General features: G+C 49.6%; 4 protein-coding genes across 4 annotated transcripts; 1 reads left to right on the top strand and 3 right to left on the bottom strand.

The window, feature by feature from the left end:
* Window positions 1–881: 881 nt before the first annotated feature.
* Window positions 882–4,134, bottom strand: LOC109743554 (putative disease resistance protein RGA4). The gene is made up of 3 exons (XM_020302657.4): window positions 3,615–4,134; window positions 3,303–3,491; window positions 882–2,699 (listed from the first exon to the last, which is right to left on the bottom strand). Exon 3 carries the CDS (start codon window positions 2,586–2,588, stop codon window positions 1,098–1,100), a length of 1,491 nt encoding a protein of 496 aa, XP_020158246.1. The 5' UTR covers window positions 2,589–2,699; window positions 3,303–3,491; window positions 3,615–4,134; the 3' UTR covers window positions 882–1,097.
* Window positions 4,135–4,827: 693 nt separating this feature from the next.
* On the bottom strand, window positions 4,828–6,879 carry LOC123493348 (uncharacterized). Its single transcript, XM_020302656.4, has 2 exons — window positions 6,219–6,879; window positions 4,828–6,130 (listed from the first exon to the last, which is right to left on the bottom strand). Exons 1-2 carry the CDS (start codon window positions 6,507–6,509, stop codon window positions 5,024–5,026), a joined length of 1,398 nt encoding a protein of 465 aa, XP_020158245.1. The 5' UTR covers window positions 6,510–6,879; the 3' UTR covers window positions 4,828–5,023.
* A 2,048-nt stretch (window positions 6,880–8,927) lies between these two features.
* LOC109743553 (uncharacterized) lies at window positions 8,928–10,433 on the bottom strand. Its single transcript, XM_020302655.1, has one exon. The coding sequence runs from the start codon at window positions 10,431–10,433 to the stop codon at window positions 8,928–8,930; it is 1,506 nt and encodes a 501-aa protein (XP_020158244.1).
* Window positions 10,434–15,906: 5,473 nt separating this feature from the next.
* LOC109743544 (uncharacterized) lies at window positions 15,907–17,995 on the top strand. Its single transcript, XM_020302648.2, has 2 exons — window positions 15,907–15,996; window positions 16,487–17,995. The coding sequence occupies exons 1-2, from the start codon at window positions 15,907–15,909 to the stop codon at window positions 17,993–17,995; spliced, it is 1,599 nt and encodes a 532-aa protein (XP_020158237.2).
* The last annotated feature ends 850 nt before the right edge of the window (window positions 17,996–18,845 follow it).

The following is an 18,845-nucleotide window of genomic DNA, read 5'->3' on the forward strand; positions in this document are numbered from 1 at the left end:
TTTTAGTCAAGGCCAACCGGTACACCTAATCGGCCGCTACATTTTAACTCCTGCTGCTCCATCAGGCATTGTAAACTCTGCCATTGGTATGGGTAATGTTCCAAAGGAGCAGGGTCTACCTAGGACTATGTTTGGGGACCTAATAGCAGCAGCAGGTCACGCTGTCTTACCCGAAGGAGATTTTAGGCTAATTTCATGGGAATCAAGGCTGCCGCCTTACACTTCATTTTCTCACTTGGTGCACGCTGTGCTGAGTTGCGTCCATGACAAGCCTGAAACATCCTTGTCAGGGAAGAAGCGTCCAGGTTTATTTGCCTAATTTTTATGTAACAATGTATTTCCGTTCTATTTTGTGAGACCTTAGGAGTTGTGCATGTGAATTGAAAGGCGGGTCATACATATGTAGAACATCAGACAATGTTCTTTTTTAAGGAAGGCTTGCTGTGGCAGCCTGCGTAAAATGGGTATAAGAAATGAAAATGCTAGTGCGTCGAAGTCCATCAGAAAAAGGTTTGTTCGGCCAACCAAACGCCCTTAATTACCGGCTAACCAAGTGAGAGCATATGTGCTAACCAATTCAGGCAACAAAAGTTGAATGGAGGTGCTACTTGCCAGTATCTAGTCATGTCTAACCAGCAGAGAGAAGCAATGCAAGAACCCAAAATTACTCGCAGTATTCTTACAAAATGGGGAACCCGTACGCTGACCTTGGTGGCACCAGAGCCGCCCCTCCTTCCCCCCAGCATCTTGCCTTACTGGAGACAGAGGAAGTGACATACAGTACAATGGTTGATGAAAAATCGAGTGCACCAAAAGAACAAATTTTTCCAAGAGGTTTAGGTCATTGAAAAACTTCCTATGTAATGCAATACAAATGGTTCTTTAGATAAAACCCCTGAGAGATAATCCTACAAATTAAACATCTTACACACACAAAATACAGTTCATAAATACATGACTTCCTAGAAGGTTTCCATGATTAAAAGATATGTATTGAAGATCATGTAAATATTTAAATTATCTATTTGTAAACTGAGCAAATACTTGAGATTCCAACTCTTCGAACTCCCTGTAGAAATCGTCCGAATCAAAAGGCCTTACAAAGGCACCGCTGCACGCTTCCTCCCAGACAAGGGAGTACTCTGTTCCACCACACCTGGAGCAACATCTCCATTTGGAACGAAATGAACAAACGAGGTGTAAGGCGGCAATCTTGATTCCCATGCAACCACATTGAAATCCCCCTGCGGCCGAACTCCAGGATCCATCACTAGATCCCCAAGCCTCACCCTTGGTAGCGATTCCCTTTCTGTCGTAACCTCAGTGCGGCTGCTGCCACTGGTGTAGGAAGGCACGACGTGGAGCGGAGAAGCGGCGGGATGCAAGACGAAGTCCCTAAGATCCATCTGGTGGTATCTCTGAACGAGGAACCTCGGGTGCTCCCCAAACATGGAGAGGTTCCTCTCAACGACCCTTCTCAGCCTGCTCAGCATGCCGGCCCAGAAACAAACATTCAGATTCCTTCTCATTAAGTCTGCAAATATGTTCGCAGCGGTGAGGGACCATTCGGAATGGAATTGCCTGGCCAACTTGTCTGCTATCCACGCTAACCGCGGGTGCTGTGCCGGATTCGCGCTCCCGAACGCGAGTGTCTTGAATAGGTAGCTGAACTCCTCGTATGACAGGGTGCTGAGGAAGATTGGCTCCACTGTTCCAAGTCGCTCTGTACTTTTAAGCCGGCTGATGATGATCACCTTGTTTCCACTGTCCATGCTCGCCACGAATGAGCAGAACTTGGCCCAATACTCCTCCTCCACATCTGAGACAAGCTCGACAACTACTAGTGTCTTCCCTGACATGATACTACCATGGTCTGCGATTCTACTGAAGGAATTTCCACTCAGGTACCGAACTGAAGAGAAGTGTGAGCTGAACCTCTCGTCCTTGCATACATGGGCAACCAGAGTCCTCTTCCCGACTTCAGAAGCACCGATGATCGGAAGGACAGCCGGTGCACCACCACCAGGAGAGTTGTGCCGCAACATGAAGTTCAGGAGCTTTTGCTTCTCGGCGTGTCGTCCGAACATGATGTTGTCGTTGTATAGATACGCATCGTATGGTCGACGCAGCATACGGTCGCATCCATCCAAAAGAACAACAAACTCCGTCATGCCGGCGACTACATCCTCCAAGCTCTCCAACGCGCCCTGCAAGTCGACGGGGTATGTGGCCTTGTTCTTTCTAGCACTGCCATGAACCATGCGAATACGTTTGGGAGCAGATGGATTGCAAACCTCCCCCACCTCCTCCATGGACTCTTCGAGTGAGATGTACCTGGACGCACCTAGTGCCCAATAGCCTCGGTACATGGCGTCCCCAAGCATGCTGAGCTGCACCAGCATCCCGGAGTTGGTGATGTACCGCCCGTCTGCCTCCTCGATGACCGTGCGAGCTCTCAGGAGTAGCTGCTGCAGCCTCTTCAGCTGCTTCTCTTTCGAGTGTTCGTGGCTCGAGTGGTACTTGTTGGCAAGGAAGGAGATGAATCGGCTCATAAGTTCACCTGCTGCTGCAGATACGGCGAGCTCCATCTTCAAATCTTCCAATGGGGAGGTGCTAATTAACAAGGTGGGGGGAGGGGGGGTGGTCCAAGAGAGGGCAGGAAGCTGGTGGAAATTGCAGACTCCTGGGTATAAATTGCCCTGCACATCAATGGCAGAGACATTTTTTAGGACACATAGAGAGACTTTTCATTGCCATTTGTGGTTTGAATTAATCCAGGCATAACTTCCGGATACGATTCCACGTGGATATAGACTAGTCCTGACTCCTGGAAGGCCACCTTTCATGCGCCAAGGAAAGATGATGGTGAAATCTAGTTTTCGCTTTGCTCAGCAAACTTTTGTGTGGACGAACTGGGGAAATCCTTGTCCAGCAAACTTTTGTGATTGATGAGCCTAATGAGGAGTGTCATACTTGTGCAAGACATGTTATTCTCTCTTCAGGAAGGCTTGTTATGGTAATTTGGATTAAATAAAATAGGTGTAAGAAATGAAAATACAAGGGCAGAAGAATCCATCCCGAAAGGTTGCCTCGGCCAACCAAATGCCCTTAATTACCAGCTAACTAAGTCAGTCAACAAAAATTCCATTGCCTTTGCTAATAACTAGTGGTGAGAAGAAAGGGCAAGAAACTAAGTAAGTTGGAAATAAAAGGAAGTGGAGATTACTCTCTTTTTTCTCGACACGCCTTCAAAAGGAACTAAGTAAGCTGGAAATAAAGATAGCAACAATTGAATATATTACCTTCAAAAGGCAGACCGCGGTTTGGACAGGCCCTTGACGAATTGCATCCAGCTGGCTGAAAGCTCAGAAGGTTGACTAGAAATTTTCCTCCCATGTCATAGTCGTTCTTTTAACTGTGATGGAGCAGCAGCCGTAGCCTCATAAAGTTGCTAGAAAATTTGTTCACACAGCAGGAAAATATCCGCTCACCTAACACAATAAAACAGGTTCCTGATTGGTGCGGGAACCAACGGAAAAAGCAAAAGGGAGAACCAACGCAAGCATTGAAATTTCTTGCAGCATTTTTCCAAGACGGGGAACAGCAGTGCTGACCTGACCTGATTGGCGCGGGAGGCTGGCTAGGCTTGATCACATCGTCGGCTAGCTGTCCCGAGAACGTACCAATCTTGGCCTCGCGGCCATTTCGTCGAACAACACCCAGGCTGGGTACTCGTGTTGGCCTCACAGCCATTTCATCGAACAATTTCCGGGCACCAGTGCGGCGCAACCTTCTGCCCAGCATGGTGGCCTCATGGAGAGAGAGAATAAGTGACAAACGTCAGAGGACAGAAGACAGTGGCCATGACGAAATTTGAGCGAGGGCTTGACCTGTGACGCACTGTATAGTGAGAATCGCGGTGCGGCGATGTTCTTCCTGACAGATTGGTGTAGCAATGATGGCGTGGTGAAGAGACAAAACAGAGCGGCTGGAAATTACTTGCAGCTGCCAAAATAAGGGGCGAGGCGACTATGCCTCAGACGACTGTAAGCCGGTTCAGAAACTTTTTTTCCTTTTCCATCGGATTAGCATCCAATGGTGGAAGCAAACTCCAGTTTGCACAAACCGAACCTAATTTTCTGTAAAGCGAAACAGAAACATAAATAAAATCAAATAAATCAATTAATTCACACAAATTTCTTTCTAAAATAGAATGAATTAATGCATTTGACTTTCTTTTGAAGACGTTCCAAGGATCCCTCCAATTCCACGTTGATCTTTTCTTGTACCATAGAAAACGTATTTTTGTAGAAAGAGGCATGCATATGCCCAGCTTTAGCGAACCGAACCATTTTAGGTTTTACAAGTTCGAGAGAGAACAAATAAAAAGGATCCGGCTCGACAGCCACACAAACACACGCACATTATACAAGCCTCGACATGGGGCTTAAGGCTCAAAAGCTAAACAGACACCAAAGGGATAACACGCGGACCGACAGTGGCAAGGGGAGGGGATGGAGGCGGGGGACGCGGCTCCGGTGGTTAGGGTTTCCCCTCGGTCGCTCGCATGAGCGACGCGAGGGGAGCCCTCTGCACCCTGCCTTACTGGAGACAGAGGAAGTGGCACACAATACATGTGGTTAATGAAAAACCAAGTGCACCCAAAAAATGAATTCTTTCCAAAAGTTTTAGGTTAATAAAAAACTTTGGATTAAATTCCTATGAGATACAATTATACAAATCAAACATCACACACACACACACAAAATGTAGTTCATAAATACATGACTTCCTCGTAGGCTTGCATTCAATATTAACTTTGACTACAAATATATTTAAAATTATTTAGATTGATCGAGTGAAAATGGTGTCATTACAACTTCAAAAAAATATAACATTCGATGATTAAAAGGTGTGCATTGGAGACCATGTCAATATTTAAATTATGCCTTCATGAACTGAGTGAGTACTTGAGATTCTAACTCTACGAAATCCCAACAGAAGCCGTCCGAATCGAAAGGCCTTACCAAGGCACCGCGGGACGCTTACTCCCAGACAGGGGAGTACTCTGTTTCGCCACACCTAGAGCACCATTTCCATTTGGAACGAAATGAACGAAAGAGGTGTAAGGTGGCAACCTTGATTCCCACGAAACCACATTGAAATCCCCTTGTGGCCGAACTCCAGGATCCATCATCAGATCCCCAAACCTCACCCTCGGTAGCAATTCCCTTTCCACCGTAACTTCAGTGCGGCTGCTGCCACTGGTACAGGAATACATGACACGGAGTGGAGAATCCATGGGATGCAAGACCAAGTCAGTAACGTCTATCTGGTGGCGTCTCCGGGCGAGGAGCTTCGGGTGCTCCCCAAACAGGGATAAGTTCCTCTCGACTACCCTTCTCAGCCCGCTCAGGATGCAGAGCCAGAAATGGACGCTGAGGTTCCTCCTCATGATGTCCGCAAACAGATTTGCAGTGGCGATTGACCATTCGGATTGGAATTCCCTGGCCAGCTCGTCTGCTATCCGCGCTAACCGTGGGTGCTGCGCGGGGTTCGCGCTCCCGAATGCGAGTGTCTTGAAGAGATAGCTGAACTCCTCGTATGACAGGGTGTTGAGGAAGATTGGCTCCAGTGTTCCAAGTTGCTCTGTACTTTTAAGCCAGCTGATGATGATCACCTTGCTTCCACTGTCCATGCTCACCACGAATGAGCAGAACTTGGCCCAATCCTCCTCCTCGACATCTGAGACAAGCTCGACAAGCACCAGTATCTTCCCTGACATAAGACCACCATGGTCTGCGATTCTACAAAAGGAAACTTCATTCAGCTGCAGAATCGAAGAGAAGTGTGAGCGGACCCTCTCGTCCTTGCATACATGGGCGAGCAGAGTCCTCTTCCCGACCAGTCGACCACCGATGATCGGGAGAACAGCCGGAACACCACCGGAAGAGCCGTGCTGCAACATGAAGTTCATGAGCTTTTGCTTCTCAGCGTGTCGTCCAAACATGATGTTGTCATTGTATAGATACGCATCGTCTGGTTGACGCAGCATACGGTCGCATCCACCCAAAAGAACAACAAACTCCGTCATGCCAGCGACCATATCCTCCAAGCTCTCCAACGCGCCCTGCAAGTCGACGGGGTATGTGGCCTTGTTCTTTCTAGCACTGCCAAGAACCATGCGAAAAACGTTTGGGAGCAGATGGATTGCGAACCTCCCCCTCCTCCATGGACTCTTCAAATGAGATGTACCTGGATGCACCTAGTGCCCAGTAGCCTCGGTACATGGCGTCCGCAAGCATACCGAGCTGCACCAGCATCCCAGAGTTGGTGATGTACCGCCCGTCTGCCTCCTCGATGACCGTGCGAGCTCTCAGGAGCAGCTGCTGCAGCCTCTTCAGCTCCTTCTCTTCCGAGTGTTCATGGCTCGAGTGGTACTTGTTGGCAAGGAAGGAGATGAATCGGCTCATGAGTTCACCTGCTGCTGCGGATATGGCAAGCTCCATCTTCAAATCCTCCAATGGAAAGGTGCTAATTAACAAGGAGGGGGGGCAAGAGAGGGCAGGAAGCAGGTGGAAATTGCAGACTCCTGGGTATAAATTGCCCTGCACGTCAATGGCTGGGGGTGCTGCACCTATAGAGACATTTTTTTAGGACACATAGAGAGACTTTTCATTGCCATTTGTGGTGTGAATTAGTCCACCCATAACTTGTGGATACGATTCCACGTGGATATAGACTAGTCCTGACTCCTGGAAGGGCACCTTTCATGTGCCACGGAAAGATGATCGTGAATTCGAGTCTTCGCATTGCTCAACAAGTCTGTAGTGTTGATGAACTGGGGAAATCCTTGTCCAGCAAACTTTTGTGATTGATGAGCATAGTGAGGACGAGAGTCATATGTTCTTCTCTCTTCAGGATGGCTTGTTATGGTAATTTGGATGAAATAAAATAGGTGTTAGAAATGAAAATACAAGGGCATAAAAGTCCATATCCCCAAAGGTTGCCTTAGTCAACCAAATGCCCTTAATTATTACCAGCAATCTAAAGTCAGGCAACAAATTTTTTATTGCCTTTGCTAATAACTAGTGGTAAGAAAGGGCAAGAAACTAAGTAAGCTGGAAATAAACGGAACTACTTTGCGCATGACTGGTGCATGGACGATTTATGCACGATGCGCAATCGAACGATGTCCTCCAGAGAGCTTGATGACACCAACGGCTTGATTAACAGTATCATGCGTAAATCGTGCAGAGGACATTGTGTGTATAGCAAAGTTCGAAAATAAGAAGTGGAGATTACTCTATTTTTTCTCGACGCGCCTTCAAAAGGAACTAAGTAAGCTGGAAATAAAGATAGCAACAATTGAATGTATTACCTTCAAAAAGGCAGATCGCGGTTTGGACAGGACCTTGACGAATTACATCCAGCTAGCTGAAAGCTCAGGATCTTGACTAGAAAGTTTCCTCCCATGCCATAGTCGTTCTTTTGACTGTGATGGAGCAGCAGCCGTAGCCTCAGAAGGTTGACTAGAAAATTTGTTCGCACGGCAGGAAAATATCCTGCTCACCTGTCACTATAAAACAGGTTCCTGATTGGCGTGGAAACCAATGCAAAAAACAAAAGGGAGAAGCAACACAAGCATTGAAACTTCTTGCAGCATTCTTCCAAGATGGGGAACAACACCGCTGACCTGATTGGTGCCGGAGGCTGGCTTGCTCACATCGTCGGCTGTCCTGAGAACCAGTCTTGGCCTCACGGCCATTTCGTCAAACAACAACCGGGCTGGGCACCCGTGTTGGCGCGGGAGACTGGCTCGCTCGCATCGTCGGCGCTGCCGAGGATCCGTGTTGGCCTCACAGCCATTTCGTCGAACAATTTCCGGGCACCAGTGCGGCGCCACCTCCTGCCCAGCATGGTGGCCTCGTGGAGAGACAGAATAAGTGACAAACGCCAGAGGACAGGAGACAGTAGCCATGATGAAATTTGAGCGAGGGCTTGACCTGTGCCACACTGTATAGTGAGAATCACGGTGCAGCGATGTTCTTCCTGACAGAGAGGTGTAGCAATGATGGTGTGGTGCAGAGACAACAGAGAACCGCTGGAAATTACTTGCAGCTGCCAAAAATCAGTGGCGAGGCGACTATGCCGGTTCAGAAACTATTTTTTCCTTTTCACTCAGATTAGCATCCAACAGTGGAAACAAGCTCCAGGTTGCTCAAACCCAACCTAATTTTCTGTAAAGCAAAACAGAAACATAAATAAAATCAAATAAATCAATTAATTCAAACAAATTTCTTTCTAAAATAGAATGAAATAATACATTTGACTTTCTTTTGAAGACGCTCCAATAATCCCTCCAATTCCACGTTGATCTTTTCTTGTACCATAGAAAACGTATTTTTTTTTAGAAATGGAGGCATATGCCCGACTTTAGCGAACCGAATCCCTTTAGGTTTTACAAGTTCGAGAGAGAACAAACAAAAAGGATCCGACTCAACAGCCACACAAACACACACACATGATACAAGCCCCGACATGGGGCTTAAGGCTCAAAAGCCGAACATACACCAAAGAGATAACACTCGCTGCCTGGCACAGATTCTGAGCTGGACGCGCCTCAACTACCAGCTCCAGCTAGCACCGCTTGAAGAGTACTACTAGCATGATGGCACAGGTGGTGGATGACATCTTCAAGAGTCGACAGGTCTTGCGTACACACAGTCGTCCGTTTGCCGGATAAAGTGCCCTTCAATAAGGGCTTTGTTACGCACATGCCAAAGAACCCACACTAGCATGGCCAAGGTGATCCAAGCGACGTGGTGTCTAGTTCCAGACAGCCTACTGGTGAGGGTGTGGAATTGAGGAAACTATGCCAGTGCCCTGGTCCAACTCTACAAAATCTCTGTAGAAATCAAAAGGCCTTATAAAGACAATGCTGGACGCTTCTTCCCAGACAGAAGAGTACTCTGTCCCACCACACCTGGAGCACAATCTCCATTTGGAACGAAATGAACAAATGAAGTGTAAGGCGGCATCCTTGATTCCCACGAAACCACAATAAAATCCCCTTGTGGCTGAACCCCGGGATCCATCACCAGATCCCCAAGCCTCACCCTTGGCAGTGCTTCCCTCTCCACCGCAACCTCAGTGCCACTGCTGCCACGAGCACGGGAAGGCACGACGCGGAGCGGAGGAGCAGCAGGATGCAAGACGAAGTCGGTCACATCTACCTGGTGGCGTCTCTGCAGGAGGTCCTTCGGGTGCTCTCCAAACATGGAGAAGTTCCTCTCGACTAGCCTTCTCAGGTTGCTCAACACACGGAGCCAGAAATGGACGCTCAGGTTCCTCCTCATCACGTCCGCCAAGATATTCGTGGCAACGAGCGACCACTCCGACTGCAACTCTCTGGCAAATTCATCTGCTATCCGCGTTAGCCGCGGGTACTGCGCCGGGTCCGCACTCCCAAACGCGAGTGTCTTGAAGAGGTAGCTGAACTCCTCGTACGATAGGCTGTTGAGGAAGATTGGCTCAACGGTTCCAAGTCGCTCCAAACTTTTCAACCGGCTGATAATGATCACCTTGCTTCCATCGCCCATGCTTGTTGCTATGGTTGAACGGAATTTAGCCCAATCCTCCTCGTCAACTTCTGCAACAAGCTCGACAACCGCCAGTATCTTTCCTGACATGATACCACCATGTTCCGCGATTCTACTGAAGGAATCTCCATTCAGGTGCAGAATCGAAGAGAAGTGTGAGCTGACCCTCTCGTCCTTGCATATATGGGCGACCAGGGTCCTCTTCCCGACCACTGGACCGCCGATGACTGGGAGAAAAGCCGGAGCGTCACCAGGAGAGCCGTGCTGCAGCACAAAGTTCAGGAGCTTCTGCTTCTCGGTGTAGCGTCCGAACATGATGTTGTCGCTGTAAAGGTACAAGTCGTAAGGCCTACGCAGCATACGATCGCATCCGCCCAAGAGAACAACAAGCTCCATCATGCCGGTGATGACATCCTCCAAGCTCTCCACCTCGCCTTGCAAGTCGACAAGGTACATCGACTTGTTCTTCTTAGCGCTGCCATGAACCGTGCGGAGACATTTGGGAGGAGATGAGTTGCGAACTCCCCCCTCCTCCATGGGAGTAGTCTCTGTCTCTTCGAGTGACATGTAGCCGAAGGCCCCTAGTGCCCAGTAGCCTCGGTACATGGCGTCCATGAGCATGCTGAGCTGGGCCAGCATCCCGGGGTTGGTGATGTATCGGCCATCTGCCTCGTGGACGACCGTGCGGGCTCGCAGGAGCAGCCGCTGCAGCTTCTTCACCTGCTTCTCTTCCGACTGTGCCGAGCGGCTAGAGTGGAGGTACCTGTCGGCGACGAAGGAGACGAATCGGCTCACGAGTTCACCAGCTACTGCAGATATGGCAAGCTCCATCTTCAGTTCCTCAGATCAAAAGGGTGCTAATAACTAGGGAATCCAAGAGAGGGCAGGAGGCGGTGGACATTGCAGAGTGCTGGTTATGTGCTGCCCTTGCACACAGAGTGACTTTTCATTGCCGACAGGGAAAGGGCACGCCAGTTGTGGTGTGAATTACTCCACTATAGCTTGGTGGCACAATTCCACACGGATAGAGACTAATCCTGGCTCCTAGAAGGGCACCTCATCTGATATTTTCATGCGCCACGGAAAAATCATGGTGAATTAATTCGAGTCTTCGCTTTGCTCAACAAGTCTGTACTCTGTAGTAGAGACGAACTGGGGAACTCCTTGTCCAGTAAACTTTTAAAGTTCTAATACAGCTTCCGCTCACCTCTCACTATAAAACAGGTTCCTGTCATAGTCGTTCTTTTAATACAGGAAAAAAGAAAGTTCCTACGCATGTCATAGTTGTTCTTTTAGCTATGATCCTTTGTTCACTTCTGTGAACGTAAGACACCGAAGCTGACCAGGGGAGTTTACTGTCCGGAATATCAGTGGCATACAGTATATCAATAACACTGCATCTTGCCCTCATACACCACACCTAGCTTACAACATCTCAAGATGGATCTTGCCATATCCACTGTCGCGGGTGATCTCACGAACCGTCTCATCTCTTTCCTGATCAACAAGTACGTAGATCACGCGTGTTTGGAGGAGAAGACGGAGAGGCTGCAACAGCTCTTGCCGAGAGTTGGCATGGTCATGAGGAGGCGGACTCATGGTACATCACCAAATCGTGTATGCTCATACAGCTAAAGATGCTGGCAGCAGCCATGTACCAGGGTCACCATGTGCTTGACACCATCAAGTACAGGAAACATAAGGAATTGCCATGTGACTCGTCCACACTATCTGTTTCCACTCCTAACAAACGTTCTCGCAAAATCCTTAGTAGTGCAGCACACAAGGTTTTCAACCTGGAACTAGAAAGGGCACCGCAAGACTTGAAGGCTGGTGTTGCTAACATGGCGGAGTTTCTAGCCGTATCTAACCAGAAGAGAACCAATGCAAGAACACAAAATTAGCCGCAGCACTCTTACAAGATGGGTACCGTGCGCTGACCTCGGTGGCGCTGCAGGCCAGCAGGCTCACAGCGTCGGCTCTGGCCTCAGGGTCATTTCATCGAACACCATCCGAGCACCCGACCAGAGCGGCGCCACCGAGGTCAGCATCCTGCCTTGCTGAAGAGAGAATGAAGGTGTACCGGCTCGGACGCCTCAATCTTGTGGTGCGCACTCTCGCCGCGACGCGGATGATCTACTCCTCCACACCAGCGTTCGCCCAGTTCCACGATCTCGCCAGGAGACTATGAAGGGTCGGCAGAGAAAGTGAACTCATGTCTAACATATTCTTCTTTTTTTTTGGGTGAAATGTCTAACATATTCTTGTCATCCAGTGTTTCTCTGCAGATCGATGCGTAAACTAATGGTTTACTTCTTCAGTTTTATTTATTTATTCTCGAGTAAATTTATCTTTTTAAGCATGTACAGCCGGATTTGGCAAACCCAGCCCCACAAAGTCTGCCCCGGACGCATGAGTGGGCACTGACCGGGCATGCCTCATATGTTGGCTTCCACACACTCGTCCCTCATATGTGAAATCTCAAACTCATCCAGCCCATGCAACGCTGCATATAAAGTATAAACTGTTGGAAATATGCCCTAAAGGCAATAATAAAATGGTTATTATTGTATTTCCTTGTTCATGATAATTGTCTATTGTTCATGCTATAATTGTATTAACTGGAAACCGTAATACATGTGTGAATACATAGACCACAACATGTCCCTAGTAAGCCTCTAATTGACTAGCTCGTTGATCAATAGATGGTTATGGTTTCCTGACCATGGACATTGGATGCCATTGATAACGGGATCACATCATTAGGAGAATGATGTGATGGGCAAGACCCAATCCTAAGCATAGCACAAGATCGTGTAGTTTGTTTTCTAAGAGCTTTTCTAATGTCAAGTATCGTTTTCTTAGACCATGAGATTGTGCAACTCCCGGATACCGTAGGAATGCTTTGGGTGTACCAAACGTCACAACGTAACTGGGTGGCTATAAAGGTGCACTACAGGTATCTCCGAAAGTGTCTGTTGGGTTGGCACGAATCGAGACTGGGATTTGTCACTCCGTATGACGGAGAGGTATCTCTGGGCCCACTCGGTAATGCATCATCATAATGAGCTCAATGTGACTAAGGAGTTAGCCACGGGATCATGCGTTACGGAACGAGTAAAGAGACTTGCCGGTAACAAGATTGAACGAGGTATTGGGATACCGACGATCGAATCTCGGGCAAGTAACATACCGGTGGACAAAGGGAGTTGTATACGGGATTGATTGAATCCCCGACATCGTGGTTCATCCGATGAGATCATCGTGGAACATGTGGGAGCCAATATGGGTATCCAGATCCCGCTATTGTTTATTGGCCGGAGAGGTGTCTCGGTCATGTCTGCATGGTTCCCGAACCCGTAGGGTCTACACACTTAAGGTTCGGTGACGCTAGAGTTGTTATGGGTAATAGTATGTGGTTACCGAAGGTTGTTCGGAGTCCCGGATGAGATCCCGGACATCACGAGGAGTTCCGGAATGGTCCGGCGATGAAGATCGATACATTGGACAAAGGGTATTGGAGTCCGGAAGTGTTCCGGGGGTACTAGGCTATGGCCAGCATGACCGAAAGGTGTTTCGGGAGCCCCAGCAAGTGTTGGAGGGCCTCATGGGCCAAAGGGGAAGGGGCAAACCAGCCCACTAAGGGGTGGTGCGCCCCCCACACCCTTTCCCACGTTACTTGGGGAGGTGGGGCGCCTCCACCTGGCTTGGGAGGCAAGCCTCCACCTGCTTGGCTTGGGGGGCAAGTCTCCCTAGGATTTTCCCTAGGGACATGCAATTTGCTTGGCCGCCGCCCCCTAGCCCCTTGCCCCTATATATAGTGGAGGGGTGGGAGGGCAGCTGCACCTCTTCCCTGGCGCAGCCCTCCCTCCTCATACACCTCCTCCTCCTCCTCCGTAGTGCTTAGCGAAGCTCTGCCGGAGAACCACGAGCTCCATTGCCACCACGCCGTCGTGCTGCTGGAGTTCTCCCTCAACTTCTCCTCTCCCCTTGCTGGATCAAGAAGGAGGAGACGTCCCCGGGCTGTACGTGTGTTGAACGCGGAGGCGCCGTCCGTTCGGCGCTAGATCGCATCTTCCGCGATTTGAATCGCTGCGAGTACGACTCCATCAACCGCGTTCTTGTAACGCTTCCGCTTAGCGATCTTCAAGGGTATGAAGATGCACTCCCTCTCTCTCGTTGCTAGCATCTCCTAGATTGATCTTGGTGATACGTAGGAAAATTTTGAATTATTGCTACGTTCCCCAACATAAACACGATCAACTAGCCGGATCATCGTTGCATTGCTAAACAAAAACACATAGTTCATCCAAGGACCGTGCAAATTCATACTACAAATACTTAGAACATAGATAAAACATAAATAAAACGGGGAAGGGCAGAGGAAATCACGATTTCCTCGCCAGTATCTTCCCCTTCCGGTTGTCGGCGCGACTGTGCCCCTCCTCCATGTAGGCGTCGGCGTACGGAGGTGTGTCATCGTCAGAGCTGGAGGTGGAGCCATCCGTCATGTCGGAGTCGAAGCTGCACCTTTTGCCCGACAGCATGCGGAGCAGGCAGTCCTGCTCCTTCGCATGGCGGGCCGCCTTCACCTTGGGCGCCGCCTCCTTGTTTGCCTTGCACTCCGACAACTCGATGGCGAGTCAGAGCACCTTGCATTCTTGCGGCGAAGGCGACGTGCATCCGTCTCCGTCGTCGTGAGAAAGCGGCGGATGACCGGTGCTAGGAGCGCGGCATCGGGATCAACCGGCACGCGGACAACGCCTCCCCACCACTTACATCTCCCTTGCTTGTTGTCGCTTGCGCCGGGCTGCTCGTGCCTCGGACTCAGGCGTCCTTGTGCGCGCCTTGCTCGGCCCGGGCACGAGGACCCAGCGGTGGCCGGGTACCACTTCTGGAGCAGAGGGTGGTGGTGGACGACGTACCAGAAAGAGCGGAGCGGCCGCAGCTGCGCGCCGGGCGGGATGGGCCGGCGACGTCGTCGGCTCTGCGTTGTCGGGCGCCGGGTGCCGACGAAGTAGATCCGCCATTGTCGGATCCGCCTTGGTCGAGTTGCGAGCGCCTCAACACGATGCGGAGGGCGACCTCCTCCACATTGCCGGGCTCTGCTTCGCGCAGTAGGCTTGCCTAGTCGTCGTCGAAGCCGGATTCACCACCGGAGGCAGCGCTGCTACAGTCGCCGGCCATCGAATGGGTTCACAGGGGATCGAAAAGTGAAGTGGACGGAGAGGGGACATAGGTGGAGTTCGGATTAACTGTGGTGTAGGGTTTTCCGGATGGGGATATTTGTGGGGCACGCGTGGGCCAGGTTGGTCCAAGCCGACGTGGCGAACACACCCGGACCACCCCATATTTAGGCTGGATATGAGGAGCGCTGGACAACCGAGCGTTTGTGGACGGTTTAAGACACCCGGATGCGTTGGTTTTTCATGACCAATCAATGACCGGACAGTCCATCCAGATGTTTGAGGACAGTTTTAGATGCCCGACTATAGATGATCTTACCCCTTACGGTGACCTTGTGACAGTTGATGTCTCTTTTCTTTTCTCATTTAAACAAAACTATTGTCACATTTTACATTCTGCTTCATTCGCTCACATTAATAGTCGCTGAAATAAACATATCTACGGAGGGTCATGCCCATGCACACGCACGTATACTCATCCTTATGAAGGTACACGCGCACATTCTATCCTGTGAGCACCTTCGAAATACTAAACGGATTGATGAAGTCGTCACAGGCGTCTTCGTAGTTGACGGAAGGGTATCTTTCCACTGAAGAAACAACGATCCCCTTCTTTTAGTCCTCCAAGCCCTATGCTGTGTGGATTTGGTTGCTGAGGTGGCATGCCTAGTCAGCATTGACTATGATTAGGACCTGTTTGACCGAGGGAAAATCAAGACGAGGTTTCAAAGTTCAGGGTCGTAAATTAAACCGACTGGATAGTTCGAGGTTGAAATATGGACTTTTGCAGAAATTTTATGCTTTTTTTGTGTGTGTAGGTTCTTGTTTTGTTTATGGTTTATAGTTTACTAAACTTAGGTCGAGCTTGTTCCACGGTTGGATGCTAATCCGATCGAATAGGAAAGAAACGTCATTGCTACCAAGGGACTCTCCTCGCGCCGCACCTCTCTGAACATCGCCTCACAGCGGATCTCATTATGCAGCGTGCCGCAGGTCGAGCCCTCGCTCAAAGCTTCGTCATGGCGACTCTCTCCTGTTCCCTGATGATTGTGCGTCACTCACTCCGTCTCCACGAAGGCGGCACGACCGGGAGTAGGCGGCTCTGCGCTGGTGCCCGGATGGTGTTCGACGAAATGGCCGTGAGGGTCCTCGGTCGTGAGGGAGCCACCTTCCCGCGCCAATCAGGTCAGCATGCTGTGCTGTGCCCGGTCTCGCAAGACTGCTGCCACTAATTTTGAATGCTCACGTGGGTTCTCTCTTGCTGTTACTACGTAGTACGTCTAGAAGCTGGTAGTTGCTGCCTGATTTGGTTAGCACATATCCTAATTAGCTCGCAATTTTGCCACAAGAAGCCTTCCTGAAAAGAGAAGATCATGGTCAAGGAAAGCTGCTGAGCAAAGCAAATGGCTCCCAAGTCACTATCATCTTTCTACGGTGCATGAAAAGAACAGCTGAGCTGCCCTTCCAGGACATTCTTTCACAAACTGGAGCGTGGAGGTGGAGTAGTTCACAACGCAACCGGTGATAGATAAGTTTCAGCACGTGTCTCTTTCCTGTTGGCAATACAAAATCGCTCTCTGCAACGTCCGGATATTGACGTCCGGGACAGCAAACACCAGCAGTCTGCAATTTCCACCAGCCTCCTGCCCTCTGCTCCGTTGGATTTTCTGGTTAGCTAGCACTCTTTTTCGCTTGCAGGAACTCAAGATGGAGCTTGCAATATCTGCAGTAACAGGTGAACTCGTGAGCCGATTCGTCTCCTACCTCGCCGACAAGTACCGCTCGTGCTGCCATGCCCAGTCGGGAGAGACGCAGCTGAGGAGGCTGCAGCAGCTGCTCCTCAGAGCCCGCACGGTCGTCGAGGAGGCGGATGGGCGGTACATCACCAACTCCGGGATGCTGGCGCAGCTCACCATGCTTGCGGACGCCATGTACCGAGGCTACTGGGCGCTAGGGGCCTTTGGGTACATGTCCCTTGATGAGACAGAGACTAGTCCAATGGAGGTTAGCAGCTCATCTCCCCGCAAACGTCTTCGCACGGTTCATGGCAGTGCTAGGAAGAACAAGGCCATGTACTTTGCCGACCTGCAAAGTGTGGTTGAGAGCTTGGAGGATGTCGTCGATGGCTTGACGGAGTTTGTTGTTCTTTTGGGTGGATGCGACCGTATGTTGCGTCGACCATACGATGCGTATCTTTACAACGACAACATCATGTTCGGACGCCACACTCAGAAGCAAAAGCTCCTGAACTTCATGCTGCAGCACAGTTCAAGCTCGCCTGGTGGTAAGCCTGCTGTTCTCCCGATCATCGGTGCTCCTGCGGTTGGGAAGAGGACTCTGGTGGCCCATGTATGCAAGGACGAGAGGGTCAGCTCACATTTCTCCTCGATTCTGCACCTGAACGGAGACTCCTTCCGCAGAATCGCAGACCATGATCGGAGCTTCTTGCGAGGGAAGATATTGGTCGTTGTTGAGCTTGTCGCAGACGTCGACAAGAAGGATTGGGTCGAGTTTTGCTCAACCTTGGCAAGCATGGACAGTGGAAGCAAAGTGATCATCATCAGCCGGCTTAGAAGTACAGAGCGATTCGGGACAGTGCGGCCGATCTTCCTCGACACCCTGTCATACGAGGAGTTCAACTACCTCTTCAAGACACTCGCATTCGGGAGCGCAAACCCGGCGCATCACCCGCAGCTGGCACGGATTGCAGACGAATTGGCCGAGGAGTTCCGGACGGAATGTTCGCTCGTCGGCACAAACATATTTGCGGATGTGATGAGGAGGAATCTGAACGTCCATTTCTGGTTCGGCATGCTGAGCAGGCTGAGAAGATTTGCTGAGAGGAACGTCTCCATGTTTGGGGAACACCCAAGGTTGCTCGTCGAGAGACGCCATCAGATAGACGTTACAGACTTCGTCTTGCATCCTGCTGCTTCTCCGCTCCGCATCGTGCCTTCCTGCACCAGTGGCAGCAGCCGCACTGAGGTTACAGCGGAGAGGGTATCGCTACCAAGGGTGAGGCTTGGGGATCTTATGATGGATCCCGGAGTCCGACCGCAAGGGGATTTCAATGTGGTTTCCTGGGAATCAAGGTTACCTCCTTACACCTCATTTGTTCATTTCGTTCCAAATGGAAATGGTGCTCCAGGTTTGGCGAAACAGAGTACTCCCCTGTCTGGGAGGAAGCGTCCAGCAGTTGCTTTGTAAGGCCTTCTGATTAGAATGATTTTTATAGGGATTGTGTAGAGTTGGAATCTCTAGTACTCCCCAGTTCATAGTTCAATAGAATTTAGATATTGACAGAGTCTCCCATATGTATCTTTAACCTTTATCTTTCATCTTGGAATTTTATATTGTGAAAAAATATGAAAATTTAATTTTGTACATATCTGTAGTCTTTTTTTAGGGTACATATCTGTAGTTGAAGTTAGAAAATGTTGAATACAAGCCTTTTTTGTAAGGCATGCATTTATGAAAAGTATTTTTCGTGTGTAAGATGTTTGAATTGTGGGACTGTCCATTAACTTAAACCTCTCGAGGGGAGAAATTCTTGTTTGTGCACTCAAAATAACTTCAGTGCAGAATATATCCAGGCAAGAGTGCCGATGATGAATAGTGTTCGACACAACAGAGGGACCAAATCTTGAAGAATTTGCCAACCATGGTAAAAACTCAAAACCGTCAATCAAGATGATTGTCGAGGGCCTTAGGAAGAAGCGAAACATATATGAATCTCGAGGCTTGCGTTGTGGCATCGCTCCATATGTGTTTGGGCCACAATTTGAGGGTACCTACGAATAGCTGAGCTACCCATTACTTCGTTTGAAACCACCATGGCGTCCTGCCGTCCTCATAGATAGTCACCACAGGCTACCACCGGAACTCCTCTTGATCGTGCATTGACTGGCAGGTCCTGATCAAATAGTCCTCAAACCTTCACTCGTTGATGAATGGGAGAGGTCGATGCCATGAGTAAACACCAAGATCGACTAATCTGGATTCACTTGTGGGCACATCGTTGCATGCCTGCGGTATCGATTTAAAGCCTCATTGTTGC

This window comes from Aegilops tauschii, chromosome 1, assembly GCF_002575655.3.
Source record: "Aegilops tauschii subsp. strangulata cultivar AL8/78 chromosome 1, Aet v6.0, whole genome shotgun sequence".
In the NCBI taxonomy this organism is placed as follows: Eukaryota; Viridiplantae; Streptophyta; class Magnoliopsida; order Poales; family Poaceae; genus Aegilops; species Aegilops tauschii.